At 44.6% G+C, this 16,358-nt stretch overlaps 1 protein-coding gene across 1 annotated transcript in view; it reads left to right on the top strand.

Moving 5' to 3' along the window:
* The first annotated feature begins 5,714 nt into the window (after window positions 1-5,714).
* LOC121144931 (ubiquitin-conjugating enzyme E2 E2) overlaps window positions 5,715-16,358 on the top strand; it is a 187,007-nt gene continuing 176,363 nt past the window's right edge. Inside the window, exons 1-2 of the mRNA XM_040963585.1 lie at window positions 5,715-5,801; window positions 11,714-11,897. Coding sequence (XP_040819519.1) covers window positions 11,722-11,897 — 176 coding nt within the window. The 5' untranslated portion in view covers window positions 5,715-5,801; window positions 11,714-11,721. The remainder of the gene's footprint in view (window positions 5,802-11,713; window positions 11,898-16,358) is intronic.

Raw genomic sequence — 16,358 nt, forward strand, 5'->3', positions numbered from 1 at the left:
CGGTCCCGATGCAATAGCCTAGTGGCTAAAACCTCACCTTGCATGCCCAGGATCCCATGTGGATGCCAGTTCACGTCCCAGCTGCTCCACTTCCCATTCTGCTCCCTGATTGTGGCCTGGAAAAGTAGTAGAGGATGGCCCAAAACCTTGGGACCCTGCACCCACGTGGGAGACCTGAAAGAAAAAGCAGGGTTACCAAAAGAGAGGAAAAAGAGAAAGAGAATGTTCCAACTGTGGATTCATTTCCCCAGATGGTCACAACATCTTGGGATGGGCAAGGCCAACGCTGGGAACTCATCTAGGTCTCCCAAGGGGATGGCACCGTCTTCTCCCAGGCCGTTAGCAAGCAGCTGGATCTGAACCCAGCAGTCAGAACACGAGCAGCTGCTCTTTTGGGGATGCTGGCATCATAGGCTGCAGCTTTACCAGCTTCCAATTCTAATCCAGTTTCCTGAAAAGCATATTCTGGGAGGCAATAGGTGACGGTTCAAATCCTAGGTCCCTGGTAGCCACATGCAGAGCCTTTTTGGAGTTGTAGCCTCTTTATCTCAACCCTGCCCAGACCTGGAAGCTGTAGCTATTTGGTTAGTGAAACAACTAAGGAAGAATTCTAGGGCCTGGCGAGATGGCCTAGTAGCTAAATCCTTGCCTTGCACGCATTAGGATACTATATGGCTGTTGGCTCATATCCTGGCTCTTCCATTTCCTCTCTAGCTCCTTGCTTGTGGTCTGGGAAAGCAGTGGAGGAGGCCTTGGAATCCTGCACCCACATGGGAGACCTGAAGGAAGGTCCAGGTTCCTGGCTTCAGATCGGCTCAGTTCCAGCCATTGTGGCCACTTAAGGAGTGAACCAGTCGATGGAAGATCTTTCTCTCTGTCTTTCCTTCTCTCTACAAATCCGACCTTCCAACAAAAATAAATAAATCTTAAAAGAAACCATTCTAATTGTACTAACAACATTATTATAACTATAGTGAAGAAATCCTGGTTCACAATTTAATTGCACCACAAAACTGACTCTACGTCACTGTCCTTCCGGGTCTGACAGATATTTCAAGGGAGCACCTCCCTTGTGTCTGTGCTGTCCACAGACAGAGCTCCTGAATCACTTCCTTTGTTTTCACTGTGGAGCTGTGAGCTTTCTGAAGGCCTTCACTCCCATCTCAGCACTCCCTGAAGCTGCTCTGTGCTGCTGGACGCAGGAACTCTTCTAGGGACTCTGCTTTAGAAAGGATCACAGCAGCAGCATCTTGGATATGAAGAGGACTAGCAGTTGGAACTTCATCCCAGGAGATCAGAGTGCAAGAGGTGTTAATTATCTACTACTGCATCATAAATTATCCCCAAAACTTAGTGGTGGGAAACAAACACATATTATTTAAAAGTTCGGGAATGATTCAGCATGGTGTTCCTAGCTCAATCTTTCGGGACACTGCAGATAAGACGTTGAAACTCAATCGTTTATTCACTTATGCTGCAAACATTTGTTAAACACCCTGTAGATACCTTTTTGCACTACTGGACTAGACACTGGGATCCTTAGGGACTTGGCTCTGATTAGACCTCAGTTTTCCCTTATCACTGTCGTCCTCCAAATAGTCAAGGTAAACACAGGTTCCCATTGTGTCCCTTTTTTAAAAAAAAGTCAGATTATAAGCAAAAGATGGTTGTTTTCCACCCCCAGTCTCTCAGTCCTTATTATTGGAACATGCTCTAGCATGTTTCTTTCAGGAGGTGTAACTCAAATATTTAGTAACCCCTGATCACCTGGTGCCTAACAAAAACAGAAGCTTCTCACACAAGCTACGAGGTTCTCCCTGGATTTTGCTCAAATCCAGACCAGTTGCCCAAGAGGGGCCTTCTCTACCACCCACCCATCCAAACTGAAAAATCTGCTGTAACTGCTTCCTCACAAAACTAGCAGTAACAAAGCCATAAGAAGAACCTTTCAAAAATACAGTTTCATTTATCAGTTTGGAGCATGGGGTAGGCATTGTATGCTCTGTATTATATTCCAGAGATAAGAAATGTAGAATGAGGAGCAGCTGAGTCCATGATGAATAGTTAATGATCCAGGGCAGGCACCCTATGAATGGTGAGCTACCTTTTTTTTTTTTCTTAAAAAATCAAATAAAAATCCAACTCTGGACTCAAGGGGGAACCTGAAGCTCATACTTCAGAGTCAAACTTAATTTTTAATCTAAGTCTGCCACTCTATGAGCAAGTGGCTTAACCTCTTTACGTGTCTCACTGCATTTTTTATTGGAAAGGGAGATATATAGAGAGGACAGCTAAAGACCTTCCATTTGCTGGTTCTCTCAAGTGGCCGCAACAGTTCGAACTGAGACAAGCTGAAGCTAACAGCCAGAAGCTTCTTCTGGGTCTCCCATGCAGGTGCAGAGTCCCAAGGTCTTGGGCATCCTCTAGTGCTTTCTTGAGCCACAAGCAGGGAGCTAGATGGGAAGTGGAGCAGCTAGGACACAAAATGGCACCAACACAGGATCCTGGTGCATGCAAGGTGAGGATTTGGTCAACTAGGCTATTGTGTCGTGTCCCTCACTGAGGCTAACTGGATGAAACTGCAGTGTTTACTGCAACTGTGAACTAGTGTGCGCAAAGTGATTAGAAGTTCGTCTTGCCACAAACTTAGGATTTGGTAAGTGCTGATCCCTGTTGCTGAAAAAATTAGAATAAAGTCAATAACATCATCAGTTGAAAGAGGTCAGTTTCATTTTTTAAAAAATACTTGTTTTACTTTTATTTGAAAGACAGTGCCACAGGAAGAAGGAGAGAAAGAGGGAGAGAGAGAAAGGAGGAGAGGGGGAGGGAGGGAGGGAGAGAGAGAGAATGAATGGAATGGCTGGGGCTGAGCTGAACTGATCCAAAGGCAGGAGCCAGGAGCTTCCTCTAGTCCTTCCCCATGGGTGTAGGAGTTCAAGGGCCTGAGCCATCCTCCGCTGCTTTCCCAGACCATAAGCACCGAGCCTGATCAGGTTTGGAGCCACCTGGGACACAAACTGGCATAGGGATACTGTTGTCAGAGGCAAAGGTTTAGCCTACTACCCCATGGTGGCAGCCCCAAGTTCAGTTTCATTTACTCAATCAATATTTACTGAATGTCCACAGCAGTGAATCCTGTTCGATAAAATCCTTTCTCTCAAGGTGCTTATATGGGGTAGGGGCGAGGCAGAAGGAGAAGAAAGGGGAGGGGAAGACAAAAATAAACAGGTGAGGATGGTGGAGAGAAAAAAAAAAGCAAAGGAATAGGATAAATTCTGGTGGAGGTTTGGGACAGAAGAATATTCTGGAGATGGGAGACCCTAGGTATAGATATCTTCAGGCTGAGAAATGTTTGGTGTGGTCTGTATTAGCGAGCCCAGTGAGGCTGACGCAGGTGAAGGTGAGTGAGGTTGTACAACATGACATAAGAGGGGTCCTCGTGGGAGGTGGTGGGCAGGTCAGCAGTGATGATAAGAACTTTGGCTGTTGCTCTAGGATGTACACTCCCTGTAACCGCTAAGGAGACATAACCTAACCTGTGCTGACAAGGAGTACCAAGACTGGGGTGTGTGTGTGTGTGTGTGTGTACAGAGGGTAGGGGAAGGAGAGAGATTGCCTAGGAGACCAGAATTAAGAGATGACAGTGGATTGGATCAGGCCACAAGCCATGGGGAGAGGGCAGGAAGCAGTGGACACTTTGCAACTCTATTTTTGAAAGCACAGCCAACAGAATTCTCTGATGAATTGAACGTAGAGTGTAGACAGAAGGTCAGGGACAGGGAATGCCATGTGGATGTGGCTTTTTGTCTTCTATTTGATGTTATGTGTCTAGTGCCTAGTGCCTGTTCTCAAACAAAGGAAGACACTAAGTGTGACTTGTACTAAACCTTTTTTTTTTTAAGTTAGTGAACAGCAAACAACAGTTAAAAGATCCATTGACAAAGTATTGCAGTACACACACTCTTAGTAATTAAGCAGAGAAACCTTCTAATTCTTTCCACAGTGACATTATGGCATTCTGGCTCCTAACTGCCAAGGAGCAAGGACTCTAAAACAACTTAGACATTTTCTGCAGTAGGAGCATGCTTTGTTATAAAGCCGTCATTGTAAACAATAAGTGGGATATAAACAGGGCACACACACATAGCATTATTTGCCAAAAAGCATGAAAAATTGGGATTCTGTCATCTATCCTATTAAGTAGCTGCAGAGGCATCGAAATTTCTGAATTCTCAAAATGTAATCAGTAAATTGAAAAGAATAATATGAAAGCACTTCATGGGATAAATGCATTATGCTCAAGCGTTGGTCTGTGAAAGACATGATTTAGTTGTAGTCTTAGAAAGCAAACATGGTGTATGTTAGGCCAGCTTTTCTTGTTCATGTTGCAACACACCTACTAACACGCTGAACCACGTGAGTGACGGCCATGTGACTGACAATCCCAGAAAATGTTAACTTCCAATCTGGCAAGGTCTGTTTTAGAGCTTATGAGTAAGAGGGCCAGTTGCTCTTCCTCAGCGACAGATCAAACCGGCATCCAAGAATGTACCCAGCTTTTTCCTCAGTGGTGATTTCCACAGGCTAGATGTCAAAAACCTGCTTTGGACAAGTAACAGTCAACTCTTTGCAGAAGCCGTTCAGCAAATGTGCACCTCTAGGCACTGGGATGGCTCTTGTCCTTGGGGGCCTTTGTGAAGAGATTTCTTGCAGACAGCCCACGGCTCCATGGCGGTGGCGCTAGGGGATGCACAGAGCACCTGCCATGCTCCTTAGGGGAGCAGGGCACTCTCCAGAGACCCAGGAGATACTAAGACTACTGCCCCTTTCTTTGGGCTTCCCTCTTCAGCCCCGCCTGGGCAGGACTTAGGCCCTCTCAGCTCTAAGGTCTCTCCGCAGGAGAGTTTGGGAGCGCTTGGTTTAGGGCGGGATGCCTGCGGAAGGTGAGTTTGCAAAGCAGGCACAGCGTTCCGGGGGTGAAGATCCCCCAGCTAGCTGCTGGTGAGCGTCCTGGGTCAGGCAGCCAAAGGGCAGTTAGGACCTTGGGGTTGCAGGCTCAGCCCGAGAGAGCCTCCGAGGTCACCGTCAAGTTTCCCTCTCCTGGGTGCCCGTGGACACCACGCGTGCACGAGGCAGGGTTGGCGGGTCACCAGGAACAGCCCTCTGCGCGTGTAAGCTCTGAGGTGAGTGTAAGGTCAAGGGCCGCCATGGACGCGGGTTAAAGGCTTCCCAGGCTGCCCTCCAAGGCCCCTGCACCGTCTTGGGACAAGCCTCGCCTCAGCGGACGTTTGCTTGGAATGCGCGCGCCCGTCAAGGCCCCCATATCCCCTCCCTCCAGCCGGCCCTGCAGCCTCGGTTTCCCCTCCCCGGGCCCACCTGGGTCGGCGCACGGGACGCGGTTGTCACTTTACTTTGGCGCGCCGCCCGCTCGCTCGCTCGCTCGCCCCTCAGGCGGCCGGCCGGCTCGTGCGCGCGCCGGGCCCCCGCCCCCTCGCGGGGCCGCGCGCCGGCGGGGGGAGGGGCGGAGGAGGCGCGCGGCCCCGCACGGCCGACGTGGGGCTCGCGCTCTCGCGGTCTCTCCCGGGCGGGCGCTCGGGCACGCGCACTGGCGGGCGCGCGCGCGGACGGCCGGCTGACGGCGGCGGCGGCGGCGGCGGCGGCTCCCGGAGGTGGTGGCTTCACTTTCCACAGGACTCAGGCGGCCACAGCGGCGGCCGCGGGCAGCAGCTTCGGAAAGCCGGAGCTGGAACGGCCGCGGGCAGCGGCGACGGCGGCGGCAGCGGTAGCGGCGGGCGCGGAGGGTGAGTCCGGGCGGGCGCGAGCGCGGCGGGGACAGGCGTGGCCGGGCGGGCGATCGGGTGCTGGGTGCGTGGGTCCGGCTGTCGGCGATCCGTGGGTCGGTGGGGAGCACCCCGTGTCCGGGGGCCCCCCGCAGCCCGGTCCTGCGTCTCGCCGCGCAGCCCTCCCCCTCCCGGCTGCGTGTGGAGCCCGCGACCTGCGAGGACACCCCTCCCTCAGGTACTCGCTCGGGCCCGGGGGGGGGGGGCCTGCCTCGGCGTGTCCCCTCGGCTTCCCTCAGCTCGCCCTCGCGCCTCAGGTCTCGGGGAGCACCTCCGGAACCCCCGGCTGCCTCCTGCTCCTGGCCCGGAGTGCCCCGTGCCCGGCGCCCCCTCCCGAGAGCCTCCTGCCCCCGATTCTCGCCCTTTCTATCCCTCCCCCTCCTCCCATCCTCCCTCCCCCCCCACACACACCTCTCCCCTTGTGCCTCTTCCCTCCCTGTCCTTCTTCTACCCCCTTCCGTTCTCAGTTCCCCATCCTTCTCCACCCTGCTTGGCCCCTACCCTCTCTCCCAGCTGCATCCTGGAACTAAGTCTGTGCAAAAAAAAAAAAAGTACAGGATAAATGTCACGGTGGAAAGTGCCCGGCTTGATCTTTTGCGATTTTCCCTAATTGCATAATTGCTGCACATGGTGTGTCTCCTGGCGAGTGCCAGGTCTGGCTCTGCCACTGTCGCCACCGCCTTTGCACCCCGGTGGCCCGCCAGGGAAGACCTTGTAGGGGGGTGTATTTGTGTGTGTCCTGATGTGGTGTGTGTGTGTGTGTGTGTGTGTGTGTGTTGCATTGGTCTTTTGTGATGCCTGGTACTTGTCACAGTGTGGAACTGAATCCCATTTTTCTCCGGTCTTTTCTCTGCAGCCTCCACTGGCCTGGTTTGAAACTGAATTCCCTCTGCGCTGCTTCCCACCCCCCTCACCTCCCGCCACCCCAAATGTTGTCCTCTCTCCCTCCCCACCCCGAAATATTTTGATCCTTTTGCCCTTTCCCACTTCTAATGAAGATAAAACGTGGTTTCTTGTGGCTTCCCCCCACCCCCCAAGACTAAGCAAAAATGCCCAATCCATCTTCGCTTGAGGAAATCAAGGCCGCTTTAGGAAGATAGCATCCAGTGCCTCAGTGGCTTTTAGACCCATTTGCGTGTTTCCAAGAACCTCCTTGCATCTTTTAATTTACGAGCACAAAACCAGCACCTGTTCTGACATTGGCCTCGGAGGTTCAGACAAGATTTAAGGTTTTTCGTTTTTACTCCTTGATTCTCTGCGAGTGTGTTGCTGAATGTGTCATGCTTGTGTCTAGAGCTTAGGAATAAATATTTGTCTTAGACTGGATGCTCTCCTTGGCTCTTGGGGTGAGCTGGTGCTGAGGATGGAGTGTTTTCCTGGCCCGACCCATCCCTTCTCTCCCGGGACACAGCGGACCCTTCTCTTTCTCCCTCCTCCTTGCGCGTGTCCCCATTGCCCCCATAGATACCCTCACAGGTGTGTTAAAAGCTGGGGACTGCCAGGTGTCGTGTATATTCATAGGGCATACATTCTTTCACATTATTAGAAAAGTTTAGGAACGTAAGAAGACAGCGTGATACGGATGACAGAATCTGACGTTTTCTGGTTTAGGAAAGCTGAAACAAATGCTGACTATGGCTGTTTTGTATTATGGAACAGGATTGTCCAGCCTGCCTGCGTAGTGATCTGGGTTTAGGAAGTGAGTGTGATTGCTTTTATGTTATCAATACTGTTTATGACAGAATCATCGACTATTTATGTTCGCTGTGCAGTGTTACTTCCAGGACTGACTGGTACACATTGCATCACTAATACAAATGCGGCTCAGATGCAATGCCTGGTATAGGAGCGTCTGCCTTATGCTTTTTGTTTATTTGAGAGAGCAGTTCTGTGTTTATAACCCTGAGACTTGTGTTCGCTTTTCCTCTAGATTTGGTAATTGGATCAGATTAGCTATTTAGGGTTTACTTTTAATGATAATCAAAAAATGCTAATTTAGAAGATAATGATTAACAAGTTTTAATTCATTGTTATTCATTTGTGCATTAGAGAGACAAGACACTGATTTTATACTTGTAACTAATTACAGTATTTCATCAGCTACTTTTTCTTCCTAAAAATTTATTGCACCTGAGTGATACAATATTTTCTTTTTCATGCTTTTCCTGTAATTAGCCATTCTGAAAACAAAAGTCAGTGGGAAGTCCCTTTACTTTTAGTTTAAAAAGAAATAAGAAAACTGTTTCTAAAGTTTCTGTAGTACTTATTAGTGAGATGAACTTATCATTTGTAGGTTAATATTTGGATGAAATAAGGTATCTTAGGTCAGAAGTAGAAACAAGGATTTTTTCCCCTTTATTCTGAAACTATGGACAGTTTCCCTCTGGGCATTTTTGAAGTGGTATTTTAAATAGTTCTGTCATCAGACTAATTTTTCTTTAGCTTTCTGTTCTGGAGTCATCTATAACATCTGAAATTTAGATTATGGCTCAGATTATGCCATTGAGTCGTACTTAAGTAGTTATATAATCATGGCATTACTACATAGTGTGTAATGCATATAAATAAAATACTGAAAAGAGTGAAGCTTTATAGCTAATACGTACAACTGAAACTCAAGGCGCAGTTTATGTCACAGTGTATTAAGCTGAAACTGCAGTTTCACTAAAACATAATTTTAATTTAGGTTCCCATTTATTTGTCCTGTAATGGGTCACTTCAGGTTTAAGATATATAAAATGACTTCTTTCTCATTGCACATTTCTTAAAATATTGTTGGTAGTACTTTGGCTGCGTCGGAGTGCCTTTGCCTGAGAATTATTCCTTTTCTCACGCCCACGCACATCTGCTCTCACGTGCTTTTGTGTACAGACTGACAGTGTTTTAAACTTTGACATACTTTAACTGATAAGGCTAAGCTGAAAAAAAAAGAAAACTAGTGTTAAATCCAAGCATGATCATCTCAAGTGGAATAAGAATGAAAAAAAAAGGGGGGGGGAGCAGAATGTGATTTTTAGAGCTGGATGTGAAGCAGACTGATATAAAATTTCAGTGTTCTATTAAGTGACTTTAGTGCTCATAAAAGATGTCACACTGTGGAGATGAATGCTCGGCAGCCGCAGAAGAGCTGGAAGAGTGCTGGGATTTCCCAGCCCTGACGTGCAGAGCTGTTTGGGTGGGTGTATTTTTGTTCTACATGGGAGAAAGTACTTCACCTCTCTGTGATTGCAGATTCTTCCACTCAGTAGTAGTGCTTTTTTGAAGAAAAAAAAAATTTTTTTTTTGGACACCTTGTTAGAGATCTGTATTCCAGAATCACTTTGGTTTAGAAAAAGTTATGTTAGTCTTTAGTCATGTCGCATTTTAGTCAATGAGAAACAAAGGAGAGATATCTTTTACCTATCTTCATCCTTGGTCATGTTAGCAAATTTTATTTCAAGTAAAGGGTAATGAGAAGTATCCTTTTCAAATGAATTTGTTGTGTTTATTCTGATTTTGTAAAGGTATAAATGGTGCTTCTTAGAACACAGGTGGCTTTTTGAGGAAGTGTCTGAGAAGGTCTCCGCATGGAGCTCCAGGTGATGGTGAGATGACTGTACAACAGTGAATACAAGGCCCTCTGGGGTCTGTAGAGCATTCCTTTTGTTGGTCCAATTGTGGATTTATCAGAACATCGAGCTGGTTGTAATGAGTTCATAATAAACAGACTCAGACATTGGATGACACTGAGGAGAGGATAGTCCTTTTCACGTACTGGGTTTTTGTTTGTTTCTAGATTTTAACAGCTGCATAGGTATTAGGGTATAAAAGAAATCGAGCTGATAATCAGAATTGCTTGGGGAACATGAACTTAGAGTAAAGGGAATTTGCAAACCTTGAGGGACATGTCATTCAGATGATGGGGGAAAAATGAATTCCTTGGTGTCTGACTACTGTCTCGGTCTCTTGTGAAGCTTGACTGCCTAGTATATGCTTGAACCAGTGCTGACACTATCCGGTAGTTCAGCGTTTATTTGATCACACGTGTTCTGTAGACAGCATGTGCTGATGTTATCAAGGAGGTTAGCTAAAACCCCAGTTTACTGGAGGATTTTGAACCTCAGTTCAGGCCTGAGGATTGTAGAGCTTGGGTGTATATATAAAGGTATCCCTTGTTTCTCGGTACCTGTGCTATTTGGGCTACTCTCTGTTGTGATACTTAGCAAGGTGGCTTGCTTAGTAGTCCACAATTCTCACTGTGTGGGATCAACCGTCTTGTACAATTCTAGGTGTTAAGAGTAGGCCTGCAATCCTTTAGATACCCCGTTTCATTCACTTTTTTTTTTCTTTTTAAAATAACTACTTTATTAAGATGTAACTCACATATTATACAGTTCCTCCTTTTCAGATGTGTAACTCTGGCTTTGGGAGCCAGTGCTGTGGCACAGTGGTTTACGCTGCCATCCCCAAAGCCGGTATTCTGAGATGGAGTGCTGGTTTGAGGCTCTGGAGGGCTGCTCTGCTTCCGGTCAGGCTTTCTGCTGCTGTTCCCAGGAGGGCAGTTGGTGATGGACCACATGTGGGACACCCAATGTAGTTCCTGATTCCTGGCTTTAGTCTGGCCCAGCCGCTGCTGTTTGGGGAGTGAATCTCTTGTGTTGCTGTGCCTTTTGAATGTGCAATGTTGTTATCTAATTTAAAAATTTTCCCTCAACCTGTACTCCTTAGCAGCAGTCTGCATTTCCCCCTGATTCTTGGCCCCTTATCTAAGTCTTCATGAATACCCATCCTGAATATTTCATATAAATGGAATCATAGAGTTTGTGATCATTTGGCTGCTTTGACTCGATAGTCTTCTGTGTTGCATGTAGATACAGAACACTGTTCCTCCTTAATGACTACATATTAACCCACTGAGGATAAACCACGTTTATTATTATTTAGTTATTTACATTGGAGATGCAGATTGACAGAGGGAAGGAGAGGCAGAGAAAAAGAGCTTCCATCCACTGGTTCACTCCCCCAAATGGCCTCAATGGCTGGAGCTAAGCTGATCTGAAGCCAAGAGCTAGGAGCTTCTTCTGGGACTCCCATGTGGGTGCAGGGTCCCAAGGCTTTCCCAGACCATAAGCAGGGAGCTGGATGGGAAGTGGAGATGCTGGGACATTAATATGGAATGCTAGTGCTTGCAGGCAAAGGATTAGTCAGTTGAGCTATTGCACTGGCCCTAGTATATAACACTTCAAAAAAAAAATCAATTTGTCAGTGAACATTTAAACTGTTTATGTTTTGGCTAGTGTTAATAATTTTGATATGAACTTTTTTGTGTATGAAATTAACATTTTCTTGCTTGGCACTGTAGCCTACTGGCTAAAGTTTTTACCTTGTCTGTGCCGGGATCCTGCATGAATACTGGTTCATGTCCTGGCTGTTCCACTTCCCATCCAGATTCCTGCTTGTGGCTTGGGAAAGCAGTCAAGGACAGCCCAAGGCTTTGAGATCCTCCACCCATGCGAGAGACCTGGGGGAAGCTCCTGGCTCCTGGCTCCTGCTTTGGATTGGCTCTGCTCCACCAGCTGTTGCAGCCCCTTGGGTGGTGAACCAAAGAAAGGAAGATCTTTCTCTCTGTATCTCCTCCTTTCTGTAAATTTGACTTTCCAATGAAAAATGTGTAAATCTTAAAATAAAAAAGTGATTTACATTTTCACGACCCAGCATGTTTTCAATGGATTTAAGAAAAGTTTTGCTAACTGCCATCATTGCTTTGTAAATGACTGATTCAGTCCATTTTGTACCGAGTTGTACTTGCTTTTTTTTTAGGTTCACTTTCTTTTCTGGAAGTGCATTACAGTAGTCCTCCCCGCAACTGAGTAATTCTTGCTTCTTTAATACAGGGTCTAAAATGTCCACTGAGGCACCAAGAGTTGATGACAGTCCAAGCACTAGTGGAGGAAGTTCTGATGGAGACCAGCGTGAAAGTGTCCAGCAGGAGCCAGAGCGAGAGCAAGTACAGCCCAAGAAGAAGGAGGGGAAAATATCCAGCAAGACAGCTGCTAAACTGTCAACGAGTGCTAAACGGTAACTTTGTTTTTGGTGTAATGTTATCATCTTCAGATTTGCTTTTCTGACGCATTTAGTCTCTGGGTGTTTTTTTTTTTTTATGGTCTCATGGGGGCAGTGAAGTTCATGGATTTTTTCATTTCTGTTTATGATGACTTCTTTTATATGTTTCTAATTGTAGGAAACTTTTTGATTTTTAAATCAGTTGAGTGGCAGATTCATAAAATAGACCTATGGTGTTAGGCTTATATAGACATATCTGTAATGTATGATGGTTAATTTATACTTACTTGCTCATAAAAACTTTTTCCCATTGATTAGAAAGGACTAAACATTAGGAATCTATTGAAATAGTGGTAGAGTGAGACCTTATGTTCTACTACTTTCTTTGAAAGTAAGAAATGCTGGAATTAGCAAATACATCTTGATTTCACTACCTGAGGCAATGGATCAGTCTTGATCAGATTTTTTTGTGTGTGTTTTTCCTAGAGAATAGTTAATTTTGGGAAGTATGATGATTGACATATCGTTGGGATTTAGAAGGAATTCATTTTTGTAGTGTTATGTGATACAGTATTTCTTGGGATATCATTTGGAAGGTAAATTTAATAGTTTCTCCTGATCCTGTGGTTTTATGTTCTTATTTTTAACACTTACTAAAAACATCAAGTTGGAATTGTAAGTATAAGCAGTCTGTAGGTGTTGATTTCACTTTATTCTCATGATGCATGACTTTCAGGCACAGTGGAACATCTCAATTCTGAGGGATAGCTTCATATGTTATTGGATGATATGGATTAGAAGGAACTCCTTTTCCAAAGACCAAAACTCATTTTGGGCTGATAGACCTTGTTTCCCGGTCAGTTGGTCAGTCCATGGGATGGGGTCAGAACCTTCTCAGGCCTCCTGAAGAGAGATGTTCAAGCGATGGCGAGGGGTCAGCAGTCTTCTCCAGGGTGTCTAGGGTTCAGGTGAACCTGCTGGGGGCTGTGATGCTGACTCTTGATCTCTGTTGCAGGAGAAAGTCAGAGAGCCACGAACTTTAGACCGTTAAGACTTCTGCACTGGAATGTGCCAGTGTGGGGGAAAGGGTTCAGTTTGGTTTTGCTATGAAATCAGGAGTCCATGGGACTCACCTGGCTCATCCTGCTGTGGCCTGACCTCAACACTGAGTGCTTAGCTGCTGGTAAATGGGAATGCAGTTAGAATGGGTGAAAAAGGCAGGGCAAACGTGGCACCAAGAGGAAATGAAGGAGGTTGTGAGATGTCCAAGTGCATCTTAGATGAGGAGATGATCTTAGTCCCCACAAGCCCCTTTTGTTTATTAGAAAAGGGGGACAAGATGGGCTCACCAGACCCTGGAAAGTGGGGTTCTACTGGGCCTGTTGGCTCAATCATGGGCCTGCCAGTTAGCAGCTTGATGGGGCCTTTTCTGTACCTCAAAATCGTATTTTGGGGTGAAGAATTAGAGGCTTGTGAAAGGAGGTATACTGTTTGTGATATGAAATTTTCAGGTACATCATTTACCACAATGTCTATAGGAAGTACGGGTTATATATTCAGCCCCAGTGATGAATTTCATGAAGTAAACTGTAGCAGTAACATTCTTTCTTCCTTTGAAAATAAGGGCTAGAAGCAAGTGTAGAGATGGTGTGTGTGGAGTCCAGGACAGGGCCCAGTGGACACAGTGGTGTGATTGCATTTGGAGAGAGGAGGAAGTATCTTTTGATTTGCTGCTTTTTTGTCTCAAAGAATCCCTGTTGGCAAATTCATTCTTGTGGATCTGAAGTGTTTCAACTGTGACTCATGATCTTCCTCTGTGAGCTTTTTTGGTGGCTTTTGGGTGACAGTGTATGAAATGACTAAATTATTTACTGCTTATTTTTAGTATAAAAATATTTCTTAATTACTGATTTCTAAAAGTACTGTTTTATTTTTCTGAAAGGCACACACAGAGGGAACTTTCATCTATCTGCTGCTTTTTCACCTCCCCAAACTTGTAGTTGTTAAGATGCAGCTAAACAGAAGCCAAGATTACATTTTATAATAAATAAATTTAATGCCTAAGTTAAATCCATTTGATGTCTAAGTTTCAGCCTTTCTCTCTCTTCTCTCTTTTTTTTTGTAAAATGGTGCTCTTTTCACAGGGTTGTCATGAGGACTAAATGTGATAAAAGGGTTAAGTGCCTCATAGTAAAAGCCCTTAACCAAAATTTGTGCCAGTTAAAACCTACAGTGTGATATTTTTTTGAATCCAGTTCAAAAGATGAGGTGTATGTTAGCCTCAGAGAATTTAATGTTATTGTTAAACTCAAAATAACTAAGTGCTGGTTGTTCGATATAATATATTGCATAGTATATATTATTCTATGTGATATATTCTCTAGTAATTCCAGGAAAGTGTTTTTACATACAGAAGCTTGATTATTCTGTAAAAGATGCTGTAATTGCAGAATAATTTGGTGGTGTGGAAATGTGTTTTTGTGAAAACTTGTTTTTGAGGTATTACTGAGTAGTGATGTGTATAACAGGAAACATTTCAATGAGTCCTTAAACAATAGTGTAAATTAACCTTTGTCTTTTTCTAGAGTAAGGATAAAGGTTAAAGTTATATCTTTGCTTTTTGGCAATAACTTGTTTCTTTAAAGCAAGGGCATATTCTTATCAAGGCCTATTAGTTTATTTGTATGTGCATAGTTGGTCTGTGCAATGATAAATTTAGGTGATTTTGACTAAACTGATCAATGAGTTTAGTTTCAGTGAAATATCAATTTTGATATATTCATTGAATTGATCATGCTGTATCATCCAAGTCTAGACATATTCTGTAAATATGAATTTTAAATCACATTGATTTCAAATTACTTTTGTTCACAGTAGACATTGTACTTTTTATTGGACACACAATTCAATACTGTCCTTTGACTCATATTTGGTTTTAGAGTCTAAGGTTTTACTACATTTATAGGTAAATTCTGGTGTGAACTTTCAGCATATGAGCACATCTAAGTTTGTTTTTCACATAAAAATGAAGTACTACTGCTGTTTACAATATTTTGTTGTTATATTGATTCTAAGTGCATAATTTATTTTTTAATTAATTTATTTATAAAGGTTTTTATTTGCTTTTATTGGGCAGGCAGATTTACAGAGAGAAGGAGAGAAAAATCTTCCATTTTAAAAAGTAACCAAATAGGGCCTGGTGTGATGGCTCAGTTGGCTAATCCCCCACCTCCAAGTGCTGGGATACCATATGGGCACTGGTTTATGTCCTGGCTGATCTCCTTGTTATAGCCTGGGAAAGCAGAAGATGGCCCAAGTTCCTGGTCCCCTGAGGTAATATGGGCAACTTGGAGGAAATTCTTGGCTTCTGGTTTCCGATTGGCTCAGCCCTGGCCATTGTGGTCATCTGGGGAGTGAACCAGTGGATGGAAGATCTCTCTCTTTTTCTCTCTATAACTCTGTCTTTCAAATTAAAAAAAAATGTTTATTTTTTAAATAAAAGGGGTTCTTAGATGACAGGAATTCAGATGATAGGAGTATATAGAAAGTCACAAAGTATGATGGTTTTTTTTTTAAAATAACTACTGAGAAAGAACCTTTGTGAATCTCCATGTCCACAGATCCATAGCCCTCTAGGCTTAGAATGAATAACTGAATTTCCTTTAACACAAGATGTATAGTTGTGTGTGTTGTGCGTGTGCTTGTGCAGTGCTTTTACTTTGTTCAGTACTGTTAATCCATTCTGTTAATTTTGAAATGAATGCTTGGGGCTAAGCATCTGACCTGGTGGTGAAGGTGCCCACATCCCACATCAGCATGCTTGAGTTCATTTCTTGACTCTGGCTTCCGACTCCAGCATCTCACCAGCGTGTACCCTGGGAGGCTGCAGGGGCGACACGAGTGTTTGGGCCCCTTTCACTCACTCAGGTGGGAGACCTGGACTGAATTCTTGGCTTTTGCTGCGGACCCTGGCCTGTCTCCTGCTATTGTAAGCATTGAGTTCATGAGCCAGTGCAGAGATTCACTTGCCTGTCTATTTTTTTTTTGTCTCTCTCTCTGTCATCCAAGAAAACTAAAAATGAATGCTTCCTCTCTTCTCTGTTGTCCATAATAATGTTGATACTGTATTTTTCAGTTAAATCTGAATGAATAATGATCATTAAGGTAACACTCACCTTGCTCCTTTGAGCAAATGATAGTTCTAACACAATGCCCTTTTTATACTTACATGTAAGTTTTTTCCAGAGTAGTTAAGGTGTTAGGGGAGGTCGTAGAAACTCAAGTTCAGTTTGTGCTTTGTTTGTGACATGTCTTAGTGATGAACTAAGTTGCTGACTTTAGTATCACAGTAACCTGAGAAGTGGCAGTGTCTGGAAATTTAGTCAATTGTCTGGTTGGTTAATGTCTAAAATGTTGTCTTAAAAGTTCTGATGAGCAAGAAGTCTTTTTGTTTGATTTAGCAAGATAATTGCCTCA

Source organism: Ochotona curzoniae, unplaced genomic scaffold, assembly GCF_017591425.1.
Source record: "Ochotona curzoniae isolate NIBS_2020 unplaced genomic scaffold, NIBS_Ocur_1.0 contig_1302, whole genome shotgun sequence".
NCBI lineage: Eukaryota > Metazoa > Chordata > Mammalia > Lagomorpha > Ochotonidae > Ochotona > Ochotona curzoniae.